At 39.9% G+C, this 22,090-nt stretch overlaps 1 protein-coding gene across 14 annotated transcripts in view; it reads right to left on the bottom strand.

Annotated features, from left to right (window-relative positions):
- hdac4 (histone deacetylase 4) overlaps window positions 1-22,090 on the bottom strand; it is a 595,905-nt gene that overhangs the window by 261,436 nt on the left and 312,379 nt on the right. For 13 of the 14 annotated variants that reach the window (XM_068035894.1, XM_068035896.1, XM_068035900.1 and 10 more), the window contains one exon: window positions 4,718-4,959. In XM_068035894.1, coding sequence (XP_067891995.1) covers window positions 4,718-4,959 — 242 coding nt within the window. Of the gene's footprint in view, window positions 1-4,717; window positions 4,960-13,271; window positions 13,363-22,090 lie in introns of those variants that run through there. The other variant, XM_068035897.1, reaches the window with a different exon arrangement.

Below are 22,090 nucleotides of genomic sequence, written 5' to 3'. Positions count from 1 at the left end.
CAACCAAGCAATCATTAAAAAATGAAAAGAGAAAACTCTTGTTTTTTTCTGACCTTGAGATAACATGGAAAAGTTGTTAAACTATGGAGAGGAGATAATCACAAAATCGTTACAGGGCAGAAGACGGCCATTCAGCCAATTGTGTCTGCATTGGCTCTCCGAATGAGCAATTCACCTAGTACCACTCTCTCGCCTTCTCCCCGTAACTCTGCACATTCTTCCTTTTCAGATAACAGCCTAATTCCCTTTTGAATGCTTCAATTGAACCTGCCTCCACCATACTCTCAGGCAGTGCATTCCAGACCTTAACCACTCGCTGTGTGAAAAAGATATTCTTCATGTCACTTTTGCTTCTTTTACCAATTACTTTAAATCTGTGCCCTCCCGTTCTCAATCCTTTCACGAGTGGGAACAGTTTCTCCCCATCTACTCTGTCCAGACCAGCCATGATTTTGAATACCTCTATCAAATCTCCTCTCAGCCTTCTCTTCTCCAAGGAAAACAGTCCTAACCTCTCCAATCAATTTTCATAACTGAAGTTCCTAATCCTGGAACCTTTCTCATCAATCTTTTCTGTACTCTCTCCAATGCCCTCATGTCTTTCCTAAAGTGCAGCGCCCAGGACTAGACGCAATACTCCAGCTGAGGCCGAAATAGTGTCTTCTTCAAGTTCAGCATAACCTCCTTGCTCCTGTACTCTATGCCTCTATTAATAAAGCCCACAATCCTGTATGCTTTATTAACTGCTCTCTCAACCTGTCCTGCCACCTTCAATGACTTATGCACATATACATCCAGGTCTCGCTTCTCCTGCATCCCCTTTAGAATGTACCCTTTATTTGATATTGTCTCTCCATGTTCTTCCTATAAAAATGTATCACTTCATATTTCTCCGCACTGAACTTCATCTGCCACCTGTCCGCCCATTCCATCAACTTGTCTATGTCCTTTTGAATTTCTACACTATCCTCCTCAGAGTTCACAATGCTTCCACGTTTGTATAATCCACAAACTTTGAAACTGTGCCTTGTACACCATGGTCTAGTTCATTGATATATATCAGGAAAAGCAAGGATCCCAACACTGACCGCTGGGGAACTCCACTACAAACCCTCCTTCAGACCAAAAAACATCCATTAACCTCCACTCTTTGTTTTCTGTCACTCAGCCAATTCGGTATCCATGTTGCCAAGGTCCCGTTTATTCCATGAGGTAAAACTTTGCTCACAAGTCTGTTGTGTGGCGCTGTATCAAACGCCTTTTGGAAGTCCATGTACACCACATCAACAGCATTGCCCTCAGCAACCCTCTCTGTTAGTTCTTCAAAAAACTCCAGCAAGTTAGTTAAAATGATTTTCCCTTATGAAATCCATTGGCTTTCTTTAATTAACCCACATTTGTCCATGTGACAATTAATTTTGTTCTGAATTAATCTTTCTATAAGTTTCCCTACCACCAAAGTTAAACTGACTGGTTTGTAGTTGCTGAGCTTATCTTTACACCCTTTTCTGAACAAGGGTGCCACATTTGCAATTCTCCAGTCCTCTGACACCTCCCCCGAGTCGAAGGCAGACCAGTTGCAGGCAGTGCCTCTGCAATTTCAACTCTCACTTCCCTCAGTATCCTTGGATGCATCTCATCCGGTCCTGGTGTCTTATAGAAACACAGAAAAATAGGAGCAGGAGTAGGCCAGACCGCCCTTCGAGCCCACACCGCCATTCAATACGATCATGGCTGATCATCCAAACTCCTGTTCCTGCTTTCTCCCCATATCCCTTGATCCCTTTAGCCCCAAGAACTATATCTGACTCTTTCTTGAATATATTTAATGATTTGACCTCAACTGCTTTCTGTGGTAGAGAATTCCACAGATTCACCACTCTCTGGGTGAAGAAATCCCTCCTCATCTCAGTCCTAAATGGCTTACCCCTTATCCTTAGACTGTGACCCCTGGTCCTGGACTCGCCCACCATCGGGAATATCCTTCCTGCATCTAGTCTGTCCATTCCTATTAGAATTTTGTAGGTTTCTATGAGATCCCCTCTCATTCTTCTAAACTCTAGCAAATACAAGCCTAATTGACCCAATCTCTCTTCATACGTCAGTCCTGCCATCTCAGAAATCAGTCTGGTGAACCTTTGCTGCACTCCCTCCATAGCAAGAACATCCTTCCTCAGATAAAGAGGCCAAAACTGCAAACAATACTCTAGATGCGGTCTCACCAAGGCTTTGTACAATTCCAGCAAGACATCCTTGCTCCTGTACTCGAATCATCTTGCTATGAAGGCCAACATACCATTTGCCTTCTTAACTGCCTGCTGCACCTGCATGCTTACTTTAAGCGACTGGTGCACGAGGACACCCAGGTCTCGCGGCACCTCCCCCTTTACCAATCTATCGCAGTTCAGATAATAATCTGCCTTTCTGTTTTTGTCAACAAAGTGGATAACCTCACATTTATCCACATTATACTGTATCTGCCATGTATTTGCCCACTCACTCAACCTGTCCAAATCACACTGGAGCTTCTCTGCATCCTCATCACAGCTCACACTCCCACCCAGCTTTGTGTCATCTGCAAACTTGGATATCCACTTTAAGTACAGACAGCCTATCCAACACCTCCTCCTTATCAATTTTAAACCTTTCTAGTGTCTGAATTACCTCCACTTCCACCATTGCCTGGGTTGCATCTTCTTCCTTGGTAAACTCAGGTGCAAAGTATGAATTTAATACTTCAGCTATGCCCTCTGCCTCCATGCGTAAATCCCCCTGTTGGTCCCTAATCAGCCCCATTCCTCTTTTTATCACCCTTTCACTATTCATATGTCTATAGAAAACTTTGGGATTCTCTTTAATGCTAGCTGCCAGTCTCTGTTCATACACTCTCTTTTCTTCTTCACTTCCCCTCTGAATCTTCTATATTCAGCCTGGTTCTCAACAGTATTCTCTACCTGGCATCTGTCATAAGCACACTTTTTCTTCTTTACCTTAATCTCTACCTTTTTCGTCATCCAGGGAGCTCTGGATTTGTTTACCCTACCTTTCCCCTTCGTGGGAACATACCTTGACAGTGCCCGAACTATCTCCTCTTTGAAGGTAGCCCATTGTTCAGCTACCATTTTTCCTGCCAACCTTTGACTCCAATTTATTCATCCCAGATCCGTTCTTAGCCCATTGAAGTTGGCTTTCCTCCATTACGACGGATTGTTCTTTCTCCTTTTCCATAGTTAGCCTAAACCTTATGATACAATGATCACTGCCTTCTAAATGTTCTCCGACTGAAACTTGATCCACTTGGCCCACCCTCATTCTCAAGAAACAAGTCTCACAGTGCCTCCTTTCTCATTGGACTAGGAACATACTGCTGTGAAAATTTTCCTGTACACACTCTAAGAACTCTTGCCGCTCACTGCTCTTTAGACTACTATCATCCCAGTCTATGTTTGGATAATTGAAGTCCCTCATTATAACTACCCTATAATTTTTGCACCTCTCTGTAATTTCCTTGCAAATTTGTTCCTCTACATCCTTCCCACCAGTTGGTGGCTTGTAAATAACACCGAGCAATGTAACTGCACCTTTTTTGTTCCTGAACTCTAGCCAAACAGATTCTGTCCTTGACCCCTATGGGACGTCCTTTTTCTCCAGCAGTGCAATGCTCTCCATAATCAATACTGGCACCCCTCCCCCTTTTTTCCCATTTCCTCTCTTACCTGAATACCTTGTATCCAGGAATATTCAATACCCAGTCTTGCCCCTCTTTGATGCAGGTCTCTGTTATAGCCACAACATCATATTTCCACACGTCAATCTGTACCTGCAACTCATGAATCTTATTAACACTCCGTGCATTCACATACACGCACATTAACCCTGATTTAGACTTTATTAATTTCTGCCTTAATCTGACCCCACCTAATAACTTACAATTCGCTACTCTAGTACTAGCTATCTCTGCCAGTATTCTGTGCTCCTTGGTATTCCTCTCTGACATTTTCTCCTGGTTCCCACGAAAGCAGCTACCAATCTATAGAAACTTTCAGTAAGAGCAATTGGGCTTTTATTTTACTTCAGAACTTATTGAGATCACATTCCCACTGGAAGTAAACAGGTAATGGTCTTAAAAGGGCAGGCCAGTTTGGTATTTAAGTTTATGTACTTCAAGACACAGACTTGCCTTATTTATTTATAAAATTGCCTGTCACATACACACACACACACAAAAAAAATCACAACTAACACAAGGTTACTGATTTAATTTTCCATATACAACAATGGAAACACACACAGTTACTCTAGAATGCATCAACATGCCGATCTGTGGTGTAATCATGGTCCAACTTTAACTGCGTCGTAATGTTTACCTTTACAGTCATGTTAAGGTAAATATACTGATCAGGAAGTCATTATTACTGTTCTGTTTCCTTAAAAATGAAACAGATGGTCCTACACATCTTTCCCATTGTTTTACCGGTGAAACCTACCTCTTTGAAGAAGCTTTTGGTTTTCTGTCTGATATGTCTTGGGAAATTTTACTACATTAAATGCGCTATACAAATATAAGTTGTCAAAAATAATCCATCATAATAGCTGAAATCACAGTATCAGGTTAACTATATCGTACACTTCAGTTCAAAACAGGTACACTATTACTATAAAAAGGAGCAAAGGTCCAGCTTGAATTGGTCACTGTGGTTTTAATATCTTGGGTTACCTTTATGTGCTCTTGTAGTTGGGCTTCATGTTGTCGTGAGAGCTGCTCATGTTGTCTCTGAAATTCTGCTATAAGAAGTTGACGTTGGATTTGTTGTTTTTGTTTCAGAGCAATCAGTTCCTGTTGTAGCTGCTGTTCTCGCACATTGGGGTCAGCTGCTGGCACTGTAAACTGATGATCGAGCCTAAGATCCATTGGCGTATTGGGCTGGACTTGTGGAGGCAATGCTGTGCTTATATCAACTATAAGTAAAAATACAATTATAATAATTAAAATCAATAGCTCATTACAGCATTGTTTACATGTCCTAAATTATAAAGAAATACTCATACAAATCCCAGGAACCAATTCAAGATCCCCATTACTACAGATATGGGTACTGGCACACATACACAGACTTAAGAGTACAGTGTTATCCCCTTATAACAGATTAATAAGTGTAGACATGTTTTGTCCAGTTTACACAATGTCTGTTGTAAACAGTCAAATACAAATGACTTCCTTAGTTTTCCTGAGAGCTACTGCTGCTGAGTGCATGGCAGGGAGCAGGATAGCAGAACAAAGGGCAGATTACAAACAGATATCCAGAACCAGAGTGAATTGGGCACAAGGTAAATTTGTAAATGTTAATGCAAGAGCTTGCTAAACCAAAGAAAAATTGATGTGCGTGCATACATTTGGTTTGGGTGGAAGCAGTCTATCTGTTTTACAGGATTGTTTAAACCATCTGTATATGACAGAAATAGATTGAAAAGACTGATAAATTCTCTTGAATGAGGTCAATCAGAAACTAATTTCATCTCTAGGGTGTTCCAGTCTACCTTACTGAAGATTTTATCTTTCTGACAACTATTTCCTCAGGTGAAAACTTTTGTTTTAATCTTCTCAAAATCTCACAACACAATGACAATATGATAGTTTAAATAATTATTGCTAAAAGAGTATTGAAATATATTGTCATAATTCAAGAGAGTAACACTGAATTTTTCTAAAATGTTAATGTGGAAATGACATATTATGCAAATTTGGTAACACTGAATACCAAAAATGAAAAACTGTAAAAAGACAAGTTACCAATATAAAGCAGATCACCCCAATGTAAAACATGTAAGAAAATACAAGTTTGTACATGGATATATACCATTGGTTCCTATAAGTGCTGGAATGCAGATATGTGGACTTGGGGAAGGATAGCATCAGGCTTGGCTAAAATATCCTCCAAAAGCTATTATGCTGTTCTCATATGCTTCATGGTGGTCAGTCAAAAAAGGGGATTGGTGTAAAGGTGCAGAATCCAGTTATGTGACACAGGGGGTGGAGGGGAAACATGGAGGATATGTGCCTTTCGATGGAAACTGAATACAAAAGGGAAAATAATTAAGGATCAGACAGGTCTCATTTCAGATAGATACCATTACTCGACATAAAAAATAAATAGGACTTTCCTGAAGGATGCAGCCACTTATTTGGGCAGTTACAGATTAATAAATAATGTGCCTGCTCTAGATACATTTATCAATGGGATTAAGAATGAAGGTGCTATTATGCCAAGATATCAAGATCACGGTTTATCACACACTAAACCAGGGCAATGACAGCAAGTCAATTCTTTGAATTTGCCTTGATGCGTTGTTAGAGTCCAGAAAAAAAGGTTAGACCATTCAAGATTCAAAAATGACTCAATGCGATTGAAGACCTTCCATTCCCTCACTGACAGCTGTTGAAAATATTAGTATGGAAGAGAGTAGTGGGGAGGGGGCGCGCAGGGTGAAGAGAACTTTTCACATTTATGCAAATTCCAGATGCTGCTAAATCCTGGAGTCTGTTTATTGGCAAGCTTTGATGCAACTATTGCCTCTCATTCCACTGAATTCTTAGCAGGAAGAGCAGATGTCCTGACTAGAAAACCCCTTCTCTGTAAATGAAAATTCACACAAGTCCTGATGCTACTGGAATGTTGGAGTGTTTTGGATACTGCGAGAATGAAGAGAGTTGCTATGGCAAGACTATCCTAAAAGGGCGAGTCTAACACTTGGTGGGCTAACCCAGATAGTTCTCTGCATGCAGAGACCATCGTCGAAGTACATTTGGCCGAGGGCAGTGAGGGGATTGATGTTTGTAGAGTACAATTTATCAGCAATTGTATATCATGGGGTTAACAACAATAAGCTTGCGGTCTCTATTAGGTGTGCGCATCTAGTCAGTCTGTGCTAACTCAGTGAAATTGTAACTGCACCAAAATGTGCATGCAAGCCCCTGTTTGCGTGGAAGGAGAACACTACCTATGGAGGGGAGGAAAAGAACCATTTATTCCATTACGGACACTTTAAACGACCAGGGACATAGTGTCATAATGGCAATCTTCGGCCATCAAATCCTTCTCAGGATGTAGGTAATGCTGACAAGGCAGCATTTATTGCCCATCCTTAATTGCTCTGAGCACATTCAGAGTCAACCATATAGTAACGCACTGAATTCTTCTGTAGGCTAGACTGGGTATGGTTCTCTTCCCAAAAGGATATGAGTGAACTTTTGTTTTTACAACAATCCAGCATCTTCCAGTCATTTTTCCTTGCGTCTAACTACAAATTGCTAGACTTATTCAAACTTGTGATCCCTGCGCTGCTGATTCGGTATCGTAACCACTACTAACTATAGTGACCGAGGGGTAAACATTTTACTTGTGTTATATAGGTCTGTTGTTAAACTAAAACAAAACAGGCCTGGATTTTGCAGTCAGCAGCGAATGAACAGGGTTCACCATTCATTACACTTAACACTTGCTCAGGCCCTGTGGGCTTTTACACTGCGAGTTGCGATTATCAGTCAAAACAGCCCAGAGACCACTCCCAGGAGGTAGGTTAGCCAATTAAATATTTTAATGATGCTGGCAGATTCTGATTTAACCTGCTTTTTGGGTTTAACTCAGGCCTCGAGAAACCTGGCATCAGAAGGGAGGTACTTTGGGAAGAAGGTAAATGCTCCTGCCATTTACCTCCTCGGGTCGAAGATCAGACTTCCACCATGTTCCCACTAGCAACAGCATGTGACTCACCTGCTCCTATGGCCTCCGCCAGAATGCTCCCCACCCGACTGGAAGCCGAGTCTGTCAGGCTGACATCCGGGCAGGAAACCCGTCAAGCAAAACGTCTCTGTCGTGGAGTCCAAACTGCCCAGCATGCGGGAAAACCTGAACTTCTGGGTTTCCCGACAGAAACTCCCACCACCATCCACCCCCACCTATATAGCCCACGTGTCAAAATTCAGCCCTCTGAGTCTGACCCAGGAGGTCAAATCCAAAAAGACAAGAAGGAAAGATAGATGGGATTAAGGAAGAAAGATATAAAAGAGACACAAATGTTTTTAAATTTTTTTTTAGTCTCCAACAGTAACTAAAATCTAACGGAATAAGACTCCACACTTAAAAGTAAATTTTCAGTGCCAGAGGGGTTATTTGGCAGTACCCAAGACTTGCCACGCCTTTAAACATTCAATTACACTTGTAGACAAGCCTTAACCTTATCTGGTGACTTTAATGGCTTTCTGTTGGCTAAATACTGCAACATCACACTGTTCGGGCTGAATTTTGTTTTTGCGCCACCGCGAGTGGTGACGGGCGAAATAAATGGTGGCCCGCATGCACAGGCCGCGTGCTGCCATGACTTTCAGCCCAGTGGCTCATTATAATATGCACGCGGCCGCCCCCGCCACCGAATCACGTGGTGGGGGTGGCCTCAGCAATGCCATCAACGCATCGCCCGTTCCTGCGCAGGTGCTGGTGCCATTTTTAAAGCTGACCCCGCTCCTCTCCCCTCAACTGCGACAAAAAAAATAAAAGTTTGACCCACCCTCACAACTATACCGGAAAAGCCCAGATAACCCCTTTTCCATCCCAAATGCACGAAGTGCAGAGTTGATTCCTTTCATCCCCTTGGTGGGCCGCTGCCACTACAATCTTCCAGTCTCCCCCTCTGCCATGGAGCCTGACGCTGGGGGCTCAACAAAATCTAGCCCTTCATATTTGTGAATGCCGATGCAGCAAAGCTGGTAGAGGAGCAGGGAAAATCAGACAGCAACTTCCAGATTCCCATGTTTAATTGCGCACGTGAGGTTGCCAGACGTTGCTTTCTGATTTACTTCTTCATAATAGTAAGCGATGGTGGCCTCACAGTTATTTCTACTGTAATATCCAGGCCATGGGGTTATTGTGCTAGAGTGTCTATAGATACTGCACACAAATTTAAATCATTTGGGGGAGGGAAATTAGTGACATATTTTGGAAAAGAGTGTTGATACCAGGATTTAAATATTTAAAGTTCAAATTTAAGAAAAATAAAAAATGGGTTAATTTATTATCTATTCAGTATAATTACTGCCTCTTTAGGAATGCTATGGAAAGATCTCTGGTACAGATGGTGACCAGGTAATAAAAACAACTTGCATTTATATAGCGCTTTAATGTAATAAAATATCCTAAGGTGCTTCACAGATGTGGTATAAAGCAAAATTTGACACCAAGTCACATAAGGTGGTATTACGGCAGATGGTCAAAAGCTTGATCAAAGAAGTAGGTGATAAGAAGTATCTTAAAGGAGGAAAGAGAGACAGAGAAGTGTAGGGAGGGAATTCCAGAGGTTAGGGCCCAAGCAGCTCAAGGCACAGCCACCAAAGGTGGAGCAACTAAAATTTGGGGTGCTCAACAGGCCAGAATTAGAGGAGCACAGATATCTTGGAGGGTTGTGGGGCTGGATGAGATTATACAGATAGGGAGGAGCGTGGCCATTGAGGGATTTGAAAACAAGATTGAGAATTTTGAAATTGAGGTGTTGCTTGACCAGGAGCCAATGTAGGTCAGTAAGCACAGGGGTGATGGGTGAATGCGACTTGGTGTGAGAAAGTACACAGGCCGCAGAGTTTGGATGGTGGTATCAGCCTACATATGGAAACTTACGCCATGTTTTCAGATGAGGTTGCCGAGAGATGGCATGCTGATGACAAATAGGAGGGGGCCAAAGATAGATCCTTAGGGGACAACAGAGGTAACAGTGTGGGATCAGGAAGAAAAGCAGTTGCAAGGGATTCTGTACAATTAGATAGATAACAATAGAACCAGGTGAGTACAGTCCCACCCAGCTGGACGGCAGTGCAGAAGCACTGGGAGGGGATGGAGTGATCAACCGCGTCAAAGGCTGCAGTGCACACTCCACTTGCTATATTGGATTCATAGGCACCTGAAAAACAGGCAATGTGCCATCCAATTTCTAGGCCCTTGTTTTTGCATAGTAATTTTAAAAAAAACACCTGCATATTTACAGACTTCCACACAAGAGGAATGACATGCACTCCTTCTATATTTAATTATGGTACAACTGGGATTGTAGAACAATTTAGGACCTTGTTGAATTTGCTTCTCAGGGTTGCAGATATGTGTATTTAAATTTGAAGAAAGAATGCTTTGACATTTTGGAATTCTACGAACATATGAATTCTAAGATGATCCTGCTATTAAACAGCAAGATATAGATTTTTCTAGACATAGTACAATAAATTACAGTCACAGATGACAGCCAATGATGCACTTAATATCCATGCCTGACCTACAATGTAAATTGGAATAAGATTTGTACAAATATTCAACTCATCAAAACATAAACTTACAAAAATTATACAAACTGCTCTCTAAATGGCAAGCATAAAAATCAAAACAAACAAAAGGAACGTGTTTAGAAATACATCCAGTATATTCCTCCAAAGGGTTGAATCCTTTAAATGACTAGTGCACAGAATCATTGAGTAATTGCACCTGTTTTCTATTTCCACTCGCTATTTTCTCATCAGTTTTACAAAACGTAAACAGGATGTGGATTACAAAGGACCGACTGTACTGACAAGAGTTCAAAATCAACTTCCCAGAACAAAGAATTTACCACATACAGAATAAATGAGCCCTTCCACATAAACCAAGAATTTTTAAAAAATCTATTTGAAGTCACTAATAAAAGAACTTGTGTGGTTATACAGCTTTCGGAACAGTTTTACAACCTAAACGCTCATCATCAATTTCACCTGCAATCGCATGTAAAAAGTAAAAGTATTGCATTATACCACTATCAGATCCCTGGCAGTACTCATGTGATTACACCATTCTGATGACAGTCAACTGTCAATGACGCAACAAGTACAACTCAATTAAAACAGGAACACCTGATTCAAAATACCTTTAGGTGTTAGTGCTTTTGGAGGGTTCACCATAGAAGGAATATGATTTATTCACATTATACAATCTCAAAGTCATCCTGCACAGTTATCTGAAACAGGATGTTACGATCACCTGGTTCATAGTTTGTATTAATTTTCAAGAGATAACTTTAAATTTGGGAATTGAATTTTTTTTAAAATGCAAAAATAATAAAAACACATGGTTTGAGAAGCTGGCAAACAAGCCGAGGGTGCTTACAAACTGGTTACAAACCATGCTTATTTAGTAAGGTCATATTGGAAGTGTAAAGCCCCTACACAATCGGCACCCCTCTTAACTTGATGGAGACGGTGTGTCTGCAGCTGCCCTCATCAGGGGTTGAAATTATTCTTATAGTTTCCCAGAACAAAGAGAAGATTTAAAGTTCAAAAATCTCTCCATGAGTGCTTACAGAGGTAGAGTTAGAGAGGTGAAAGCCATAAAACCACAGGTGGCCTCATTGAGTTGGGCAGCTGGAACCAATAAGTCTAGAAGGGTTTGTTCTGCCATTGTTAACAATATTATCAATTATTCATGTGGGTATGAGGAATCAAAGAGAAATTTGAAGTTAGAAATAGTTTAAATTGCTATCTGGGATATCCCAGATGTACCATATTGCTACAGAAATGTTGCTAGGGAGTTGCCTTTTGGGGTCAGGTATTTTTTGGATGTGCTTGCTGACTCAGACAGTCAAGTCGACTTCAGACAAGCAGTTGGCCTTTGAAAGCAGTTGGACTCGAGCAAAGAGGCCATCGGGAACTAGGGATATTTCTGCTTTGAGGCAGGCCCATGCTCAAACTGGGAAGTCCAAATTCGGGAGGTGATCTCATATCTCAGAAGACAGCTGAGAAACTAAGGAAATCAAAGTTAATTCCCCAAGGGCTGTGGCACACTTTGGATTGATCCCAGGAGAAGTGAACTAACCACCAAGATTCTGTAATGTATAGGGAAAATTCTTGGGGTGGAAGCAATGGACAAATGAGGGTGTTCTGTTGAGACTTACAGTTTAAAGTATTCACCTTCATGTTCTGTTAAGATTTTAAGTTTAAAATATAAGTGCTTCCAAATTGTTAAGTTAGTAGTGTTTTGCTTTACCACTTGTAAAGTTTTTGCTTAAAAACGTGAAATCTTGTGGCATAATTCTTTCAGTAATAACTGGGATTCCGACTTTCTCTTTTTAAATGTTAACAATCCCTAACGGGATCGTAATAAGGATAAATACAGTTGTCCATTCGTGCTTATTCATAGCAGTCATATAGGCCACAACAGGTTGAATATCCTACACTGTTAGGAAATGATCCACTAAAGCTAGACCAGGGAAAAAATATTTTCCCTTAGGAACGAATGAAAAAAAGTTAAGTATATGAGGACCAATATGGGCGAAGGGCGGGGTGGGGGGGGGGGGGGGGGGGGGAAAGAATACAGTGAGACTTTGTGACTGTCATTTAACTACGGATGCTCACAAACATTGTAACTGTTTTCTGTTAGAATGCAAGAACCCTTTTATTAACCACTGCATGCGACTAACTGAATACCTCCTGTGATTTACCAGTAACTTGAATATGTTAACATCTTGCCCATGACATCAGAATTTTTACACTACACCTAAATTCATTAGCGAGCAGGTAGCCGTAACTCAATTTAAAACGAATTTGTTACCACAGGTGAATTACATGATGTTCTTTCACTTGTTTCTGGATTTGAATGCAACACAGAGCGATGGAATTGCATTTCCTCTTTTGCGCTGACAGCTGTAAGCAGCTAGGCGAAATGAGGTGGTTTGGGAATTCTTAATAGGTATTGCTGCATAGCACAAAATAAGCCCAAGCCCATAGTTTGGTGACTAATTAGCATACTCAGATGCCATGTGTATGAAGTGAAATAAAATCACTGGATCAGTTGGGGTACTGGAACAATATTGCAGTAGCAATAAAAGGAACTTGGCTCTGCAACTTCTACAGTAGACCCAAGAATGCCTGATGCAAGCATTTGCTCACAAAAGTGGGAGGTGTGTACCATTCCACAGAATTGACAACTCTCATCTTAGTGAATATATAAATTCATCTTGAAAAACATACCATTTGGCACAAATTGCTAAGAGATGGCCACAAGCACGGCTGGCTGGGGAAATGTATATATTGTAGCGATGCAGTGGGGATGCTCGGGGTAAATTAGATCAAGATCTGCTGTGCTGGTTGAAGAGGTTCTGTGGAGATATTCAACTTCCTATTGCTTGTATTTCTAAGCTGGAATTTGTGAATAAACTGCGACATTTGATTGCACTCCTGTCACACCATCCTAAGCCTGTCTACACACCTCATGGAAACTGGAGTTGTCAGATGTGCCGTAATCAACTCTCTGGCTGATAAGACATAATTTCGTGGAAACTTGCTTTTTTCACAATTATCTAGTCAAAGGAGCAGAAAAACAAAATAACAGCATTAATAAGTGTAATAGTTCAATTTGAGATAAGGTGATACAGTAAATGCAAGTATTTATAAAAGGACCAAAGAAACAAAGTCTGTCACCTAAGCTATATGCTCTAATCTATATATAATTGGCAAAAATGTGTGTAAAATTGTTACCAGTTCCTCATTTTCCTCCTTATTCTGATGCTGGACTCCAGGCCCCATATCAGTGACACTGCCCCACTTACAGTTTGGCAACCTCTTAAATATAATATCTCATAGGTCATCCTATCATTTGGTTTGCTCCTTCCTTATAATAATTTATATTTTTAGATCTATTGATACCCTTTGCAACGTTGGAATAGAATTAACAGATTTTTTTTTAGGAAGGGGACAGAGTGTGGGGATGACAACAAAAAGCACGGGACAAAATTGAGTTAGAACTTGACTTCTGGTAGGCATCCCATGGTACCTGGTTGGTTCAAGATTTACTTCTCAGAATTTAAAAGTTCAAGGAAATGACAGTACTGGTTCTTAGTGATAATCCTCTTAATGTCACTAAAACAAGGTAAGCCTTTCACTTAAAAAATATCTATTCTCTACCAGCCTGATTAAATGCTGCTGACTGTCATAAGCAATTTTATCCAACAGGCCTCCACTGTTCACAAGTGCAAGAACAGTCATCTGAAGCAATCTGTAAAACGGGTCTTAACTTCAACATAACATAGACATTGCGTTGCAACCAAAAAATGATTAGGTAAAACTTTAACCAATAAATTTCATCGTCTACAGCTATATTCTATACATCCACAGAAACAAAACTATAGATGGATAACAATTTACAGTATCATTTATAATTTTCCCTTGCAAGATTTTACCCTTTTACAGGTAGCATACCCTTCACTTGTGAAATGTACCATCTATGGCGTTTAGTTCTGTTTTGCATTTGTTTATGCAACATGCAGGTTATTCACAAACTGTGCTGCAAAAGCTGCTACTATATAAAACCACAAAAGGACACGTTCCATTTCAAACCAACGGCCACACAGCTGCCTTTGCAAGGCGGTAGCTAAAAGATCTTATTTAAATGGGAGGCAGGTAAGCCTTCAAACCCTCTCGGAGTAACACTACTTAACATAACGCATTGTGCTACTTATCTGAAATACTACAGCAGATTGAATCAGGTCATTAGTATTCAGTATTTATGAACTCTCCAACGCAAAGTACGGCAGTCCACAATATAGACATTATTTGCAACATGTATTTAGTCAGAACAAAAATGTACTGTATAATTGATTACACTTTTTATACAAAGACTAAAAATACATTATAACCTAATGACTCAAATTATAATGAAAGGTGGCCAACTGAAACACCACAATTTGTTTCTTCACTTAATTGATGCAGACTGGCCTTTGTCTTTCCAGTTTGTTGTTCTTATTCACTGAAATCTGCCTGTACTATAGGGGTTTTGGTGCCTTCTCGTTTGTAACTTCTGTGAGCATTTGGCATCATGTGTGTGCGTCAGAAATGTGGTTATCAGACCAAGTCGTTTGACAGGTTTTCTATGAAGTTACTTAAGGCAAGATGGTGCTGCTTTAAAGTACATCAAGATCCTGCAGGGTTGTGCATGTAAACATCTCAAGAAAGTTTAAATTAATGCACCAAAGCTCAAGCTCCAAAGTGGATAAGTATTCCCTCTTAACATTACAAAAACATGGCAACCGTCCAAGCCTGTTTAGGGGTTACCACAATTTAATTGAAAAATGTAGCTAGCATTTTAACATCCTGCTGATACCACTTTATTGTTTTCACAAAATGAACAAGCAAATCAGTCAATTAACTATTCCAGAATAGTGTCTTAGAGCTCTACAATCCAGGAATGAGTAAGTGATTGAATTACTTACATGCTGTTCAGTCAATGTACATATGCCGTGTTTGAATATTTTACCATTCTCCTGGTGGTACAATGCAATCTCAGACTTTTGGCTCAGATTTTGGAGACACAACTTCGTGTCATGAGCACCAAATTTTACTTTTTAAACAGTGATCTACATTGTGTTTCTTTCCAAAGTTTTGACTTTTACTGGAAATAGTTTCACAGTAAAATTATTTTTTTTTTAAAAAAAAAGTGATTTCAGTGGCTCACATACTAATATTCGTGTCACAGCTATTTCAGAGATTCAGACAATTCCAAGATGTCCACAGTGTAAAAAGGAGCTGAAGCTCTAAAAAGATCCACAATGCAATTTACAATCCTCTCACTTTCTACCAAAGCTAACTTAGAATGGGATTTTTTCAAAAAAAGTAACCTTTCCCCTACATAGAATTGGAAGTGAAAATGACCACATTTCCTACCCTAATTAGTGGATGTACACTAATGGAATTTGTATTAACAAAATAGATTGGGAAGGAGTTTGTTCCAATACCCTCTCCTACATTAAACGGGATGCAATGAAACATTGCCTAGATGGCAGATGGCAAGCCATCTCCTAATGAGGACAGGCAAGTCTGAATGTCAATCAACAATGGATTTCATTCTCTGATAGGGAATTTAATACTCTACCAGAAGCACACCTTTGCAACCTCAAGCAAAATGACTTGTTGGTTTGTACTCTTAGTTTATTCTCAAAGTATCTCAAGAACTCTTCAATAGCTTTCATGTATTCTGAACAAAGTCACATAAGCCAACACGTTTCACAGACATTCAGCATTTGTAGGGCAGTTTCCACTTGCCCATGCTAATGTACAGAAATCAGTGCTGCTCAAGGCTCCTTCCTCCTATTGTTGCTACAAGACATTGAACATAGTTGCACCGTGAGGGAGGTACTTTTGTGATACCAGGAATTCCTACCCAGAGTGTTCAGTGGTGTTCAATCTCCAGTAGCAGAAGACAGAAAGATAGAATCCGGTAGTGGCAAAGAGCAGTGCTGACTGGGGTGAGGGAAGGGGGAGGAGTGAGTCTTCTGTGTCCTATATGCCATATAAACAACTTTAAAACAGAGACTGCCAGCATAGATACACAAAAAACAGAATTCTCTCTCCACAATGAGGGAAATCTCAATTTCTGCCATAACCTTCCACTGTAACTGACAGAATTCTGAATATATATGCAGATCAAGTCAGAACAAGCCCATGGCCTACTGCACTTGCAATGCAACTACATGTCACTGGGTCTATATTCAATTTTTTCCCTGTGTGGTCAGTTTTCTTTTGAAGTTTTTGGTCAGCTTTTCAGTTTAGCATGTATGCAAATCTTTAGAAACATTTCAACATCAATACAATTTATATTTAAGAATAATGTGAACAAAATCCTACTTAAAGAATTTCTGCGATACGCATAATTTGTCAAAGGCGGCGGCAAGCAAATTACCTAATTCCAGACACCTCTTTTGAACTAGACATTAAAAGGAGATGGGTGAAATCAGTGTAAATCTATTCCTATGTTTGATTCTTTCCTTCAGATGCTTACATGTAGTACTGAATATGGTTACCCTGCCAAGACTGAGAAAATCATGGACCATGCTTGCATCTTGTACTGCCATTCCATACTGTTACACAATCTTTTTAACTGTGCTAGAAAGTTTGTAAGCTTAGTGTGATACACTCATGCAATTAATGTGCTTAAAAGATGGCAATGAGATATATCCTAAGGACAAGATGACGCACAGAAAACTCAGAATGCCTTTAGTTATCTTACCTGCTGCATATGTACCTATAACTTGAGAGCTGCAAATTAATTTATCTATTTTCTGGCGTTGAAATTCGGGAGTTCTTTTTAATTTGAATGCCATGCTCTGTTGCTTATGCATCAGCCATGACTCGCACATTTCTATGGCACAGAAACAAGTCAAATGCCGCAAGTTCCTGACAGCAACATTGATTACAACTGACCTCTTTCTGCCCTCATGAAATCTGGAAAAAAGTCTTCTACTTAATGTAAGCCACGTCAATACAAAAGGCCTGTATTTCATGAATATTTTATGGCAAAATAGAAAACTGCTTTCATACGCTTTGCCTCAAGAACTTATGAAAACAGCCTGTATTCAAGATGCTAATGAAAGCACAAAGGCTATATTCAGATTCTAATTTTCAGACAATTGCTGTATGAAAAAGCAGCAGCTGAACGGCTAAAATAAAAACAAAAGGCAATCTTAGCATCAAATAAAAATGGGCACTACTTCAGTACATAATTACATGTACTTAACATAGTATCTGCTTCGATACAATCACTCTGAAATGCCACATGCTGAAGGATATTATAGAAAGCATGGAGTGAAATACTTTCGACTCCCTAGTCCAGGATCTGTTGACCACTGCTTTGGTGATTCACCACAAAGGTTCTATGTGGACACAGGTTCTGTAAGTTCATTAATGCAAGAGGAACTAAAGCTTCAGAAAGGAGGTTGAAGCATGAGGCACCAGTAGCATGAATAGGAGAAGCTGAGGCTTTTTATTCTAACATGAGACCTGGTCGTTTGCTGTCTGTGCAGTTTGAATTTAAGCTTGGTTCTGTACATTATATTACTACCCAAAAACACTGCCATGCTGTGGAATTCCAGCAGTAATTGGTACCCAACAACTATTCAACTTTATTACAGAATTTTTAAGAATCAACATCTGGCACAGGTTTGCAAAAAAAACCAGGCCTTTCAGGTTGTACATATTAGAATCATGCATCAATAACTTGAGTCTTTGGTTATTTTTTGCTCATATTTTACTTTTTAACCCTCATGCTATAAATGTTAGCTTATTCAGGAGGTGTCTTGATTTGTAGTGGCATAACCTGGATTCCCTTTGGTTTCTCTTTTTAAATAATTCCTAAGACAGTTTCCACAACTTTATGCATATAATTTTGATAATTATTTTGTCGAGGTTGATTATTGTTGCTGGCTAATTTTAAAGTCTTAGGTGCCTCAAGATTCCCTCCATTCTGCTCTTTTCAGTTTTTGTATAATTATCTTTGCTAAACATTCCCTCATTTGTTTCATTAAATTCCCATATTGCGGCTTTTCCAGTCCTTGATTTTTGTTTTATTTTGCCATATTGTCAACACATTTTCTCCCCTCTCGAGCTTGGATTTCTTTTTCTGTAAATTCTACCTTTCCTCAGTAGACTTACATTTCACACACTTAACCTCCTTCCGAAGGATCGTGCATATTATTTTGTTTTTTTAGCAGTAGTGAAAGTTCTCTGCTCTCACTATCAATCTCTTCCCTCACACTTGAAAACTGACCAATGAAGCTACACAAAATAGCTAATCACTCAAGTATAAGGCTGCCGTACAGCTAAAATACACAATCCTTCCGACTCCAGTCCAGACACAAGCTCAGAATGAAACATTAAATAAAAGTCCAAGATTAAAAACATGTGAAAACTGTACTTCCAATTTTGCATAGACCTTAAGTTAATGGATGTGCATTTTTCACACAACGTATGCCTCAAAAAATGACTGTCAGTTTTAAATAAGTGATGTTATGATGCATTTCAATCAGATGTACTGATCTAGAGGGTTTCAGCAGAATTTGCAAAAAGGCAACCTCTCCAATGAGTATTTAAAATCTGAATTACAGGAAAAACACCTCATTGAATTCAGGGGGGGCCAACAATCAAGACAACAGCACACTCTGCGACCAATATATGTGACTGCTCATGATGACTGAGGGAGGAGGTACAAACTTGGTGCCAATACAGCTCATGATGGAACCTTAAATAGGGAAACTTCAGAGCATGCTGTAATTTGACACTCCCTCATGGACAAAAAGCCTATACATCTGAGAACAGTGGCTTCAAAATCAATGCATTTCAACTTAAACTGGCTGTGCTTTCCTAAACTATGTAATCAGTCCTGACTCTTATTTCATTCCACTTTCTTGACCAATAGCTTTGTCCTATTATCCATCACCACATCAGTGATGACACCCTTGATTAATACTGTCCATTACAGCAATAGTCTTCAATAACGTCTTCGCTAATGGCAAGGAAGCAGTTTTATAACACCGTTACCAGTACATTATACCTTGCATAGCTGACACTCTTGTAGGAGTCATTGGTACCATCTCAATTTCAAAGTATAGCTGCTATTGAAAAGCTAAACAAACGAAGAATACCAAGCTGCTGAAGCTGGATAATACTGCAGGCTTTAACACAACAGATGAGAAGGCCACAAGTTCAATATAACCAACCCCAGAGCCCTGGAGTCAGAAGTGGAGTCTAAAAATAAACTTTGCTTTTGTACTTTCCTTCACCTTCCACTCCAGTGCTCCTCCCATACTGGGATAATTAAACCACCTATTTGAAATCTTTTCCCTGCCTGTTTTGAATAAACACCTCTCCAAATTGAAAATAGTGAAAGTCGATTAATCCTACAACATACAGCTGAGGATCTATACCAGGAAGGGGATCCATATCTCGAAGGGAAAAGGCAGGGTAAACAAATCCAGAGCTCCCTGAATGAAAAAACAGGTAGAGATTAGGATAAAGACGAAAAAGTGTGCATATGACAGATGCCAGGTAAAAAATACTATTGAGAACCAGGCTAAATATAGAAGGTCCAGAAGGGAAGTGAAAAAGCAAAGAAGAAAAGCAAAGAGAGAGCATGAAAAGAGACAGGCAGCCAACATTAAAGGGAATCCCAAAGTTTTCTACTATTCTATTAATAGTCACATGGACAAATGCATGTTAATTAAGGAAAGCCAGCATGTTTAACTAACTGGCTGGAGTTTTTTGAGGCGGTAACAGAGAGGGCCAATGAGTACAATGCTGTTGATGTGATGTACGTGGGCTTTCAAAATGCATTTGATACAGTGCCACACACCAGACTTGTGAGCAAAGTTTTAGCTCATGGAATAAAAGGAATGGTAGCAACATGGATATGCAATTGGCTGACTGACAGGAAACAAAGTAGTGGTTAATGAATGTTTTTCAGGCTGGAGGAAAGTTTGTAGTGGAATTCCCCAGCGGTCAGTGTTGGGACCCTTGTTTTTCCTGATATATATTAATGACCTAGACCTTGGTGTACAGGGCACAATTTCCAAGTTTGCAGATGATACAAAACTTGGGAGCATTGTGAACTGTGAGGAAGATAGTGTAGAACTGCAAAAGGACATGGACAAGTTGGTGAAATGGGCTGATAGGTGGCAGATGAAGTCCACTGCAGAGAAATGTGAAGTGATTCATTTTGGTAGAATGAACATGGAGAGACAATATAAAATAAAGGGTACAACTCTAAAGGGGGTGCAGTAACATATTGTTACGACCGAGGCGCCAGTAATGAAGCAAAACATTAACACACCGATTAAAATATGAAAGTTCCCTTTTTAAAAATTCCCCACTACACTCACATACACACTGGAAAAAAATACAGAAATTCACTGTTACTAAAAAAAACCAAAAAAACTACTTTGGCCAAATACTTGCGAAATCTTGACGAAAAAAGATATGGAAGGAAGTCAGTTGTCCCTTATTTGGTCTGGCATCGGATATACGGAGATGGGTCACTAGGATCGTTTTAGAAGCAGTCCGTTCTGGAGATGCCAAGAATTATTCTAGTAGGCTTTCTAGGAGAAATGTAGCATCAAGGTTTTTCTGCCAGCACACACTTGAATCACAGGAATTTTTCAGCTCCTCAGGGATTTTGTTTTTCTCTCCCACTGGATGTTGGCAGGATCTCTTCAGAAAGGCTGAAAAGGAGGCGAGCTGGGTGGTTTCTTTTCTCCTTAGCAGGAAAACACCACCGTTTTCAAACAGTTCACACTCCAAATAAAACTGAAAACAATGTTCAAACCCCAGTGAGTTGACCTCCTGACCTCCATAAACCTTGACATGTGGCTTCTCTGTAACCATTTTTCCCCAAGTCACCAAGGGTTCTGCTGTTTTCTGAGCCCAAATCACAGGTGGCCTCCAGCACAGGTGGCTTTCAAACATCTTGTCCTGTCGGTGAACTTGGTACTAAAAAAAACAGATCCATGGAATCTTTTCAGTTTTAACGCGTCCTCAAAAAACAAAATATTTAAAAAATGGAAGCACTTTCGTAATACCTCCAATCTTAGAGGAATGAAATGTCGTTTATAAATGCATTTCATTATAAACAGTGAAAAAACAGATGATGCAAAATTATTAAAACACATTTACACTCTCATTCCCAGTAGCTAACACAGTTCGGCTTTGTACCATCTTTGCTTTGAGTTATCTGAATGCAAAGCATTCGCAATTACATTATTTTTTTCCCGCAATGTAGATAATCTTTAAATAATAAGGTTGTAATAGTAAACTCCATTGCAATAGTCTGGCATTCCAGTTTTGACATTTTTCACAAAGGCTAGGTGGTTACCATTAGTATATACTAGTTTCTCGCTGTTGTTGTGGCAGACATAGAATTCAAAATGCTTAAGAGCTAGTAATACGCCAAGGGTTTCTTTCTCCACTGTTGAACATCTTTATTGGTGTCGATTTAGCTTTTTGGAAAAGTATCCCACAGGCTTTTCTATGCCTGATTCATCGCCATGTAACAGGACTGCAATGACCCCGTGTCATGAGCATCAATTGCTACCTTGAAGGCTTAGTAGAATTTGGAGCAGCCAACACTGGTTCATTAACTAAAATGGCTTTCAGCCTCTCAAAAGATGCTTGGCACCCCCTTGACCACTCTATTTTGGGTTTCGTTTTTTGTAGCAAATCTGTTAGTGGAGCAGCTATAGTATTAAACTTTGGTACAAACTTGCGGTG

The sequence above is a fragment of the Heterodontus francisci genome, chromosome 7 (assembly GCF_036365525.1).
Source record: "Heterodontus francisci isolate sHetFra1 chromosome 7, sHetFra1.hap1, whole genome shotgun sequence".
Taxonomy (NCBI): domain Eukaryota; kingdom Metazoa; phylum Chordata; class Chondrichthyes; order Heterodontiformes; family Heterodontidae; genus Heterodontus; species Heterodontus francisci.
The sequence above is the reverse complement of the archived record's forward strand: the minus strand, read 5'-3'. Positions and strand labels throughout refer to the sequence as shown.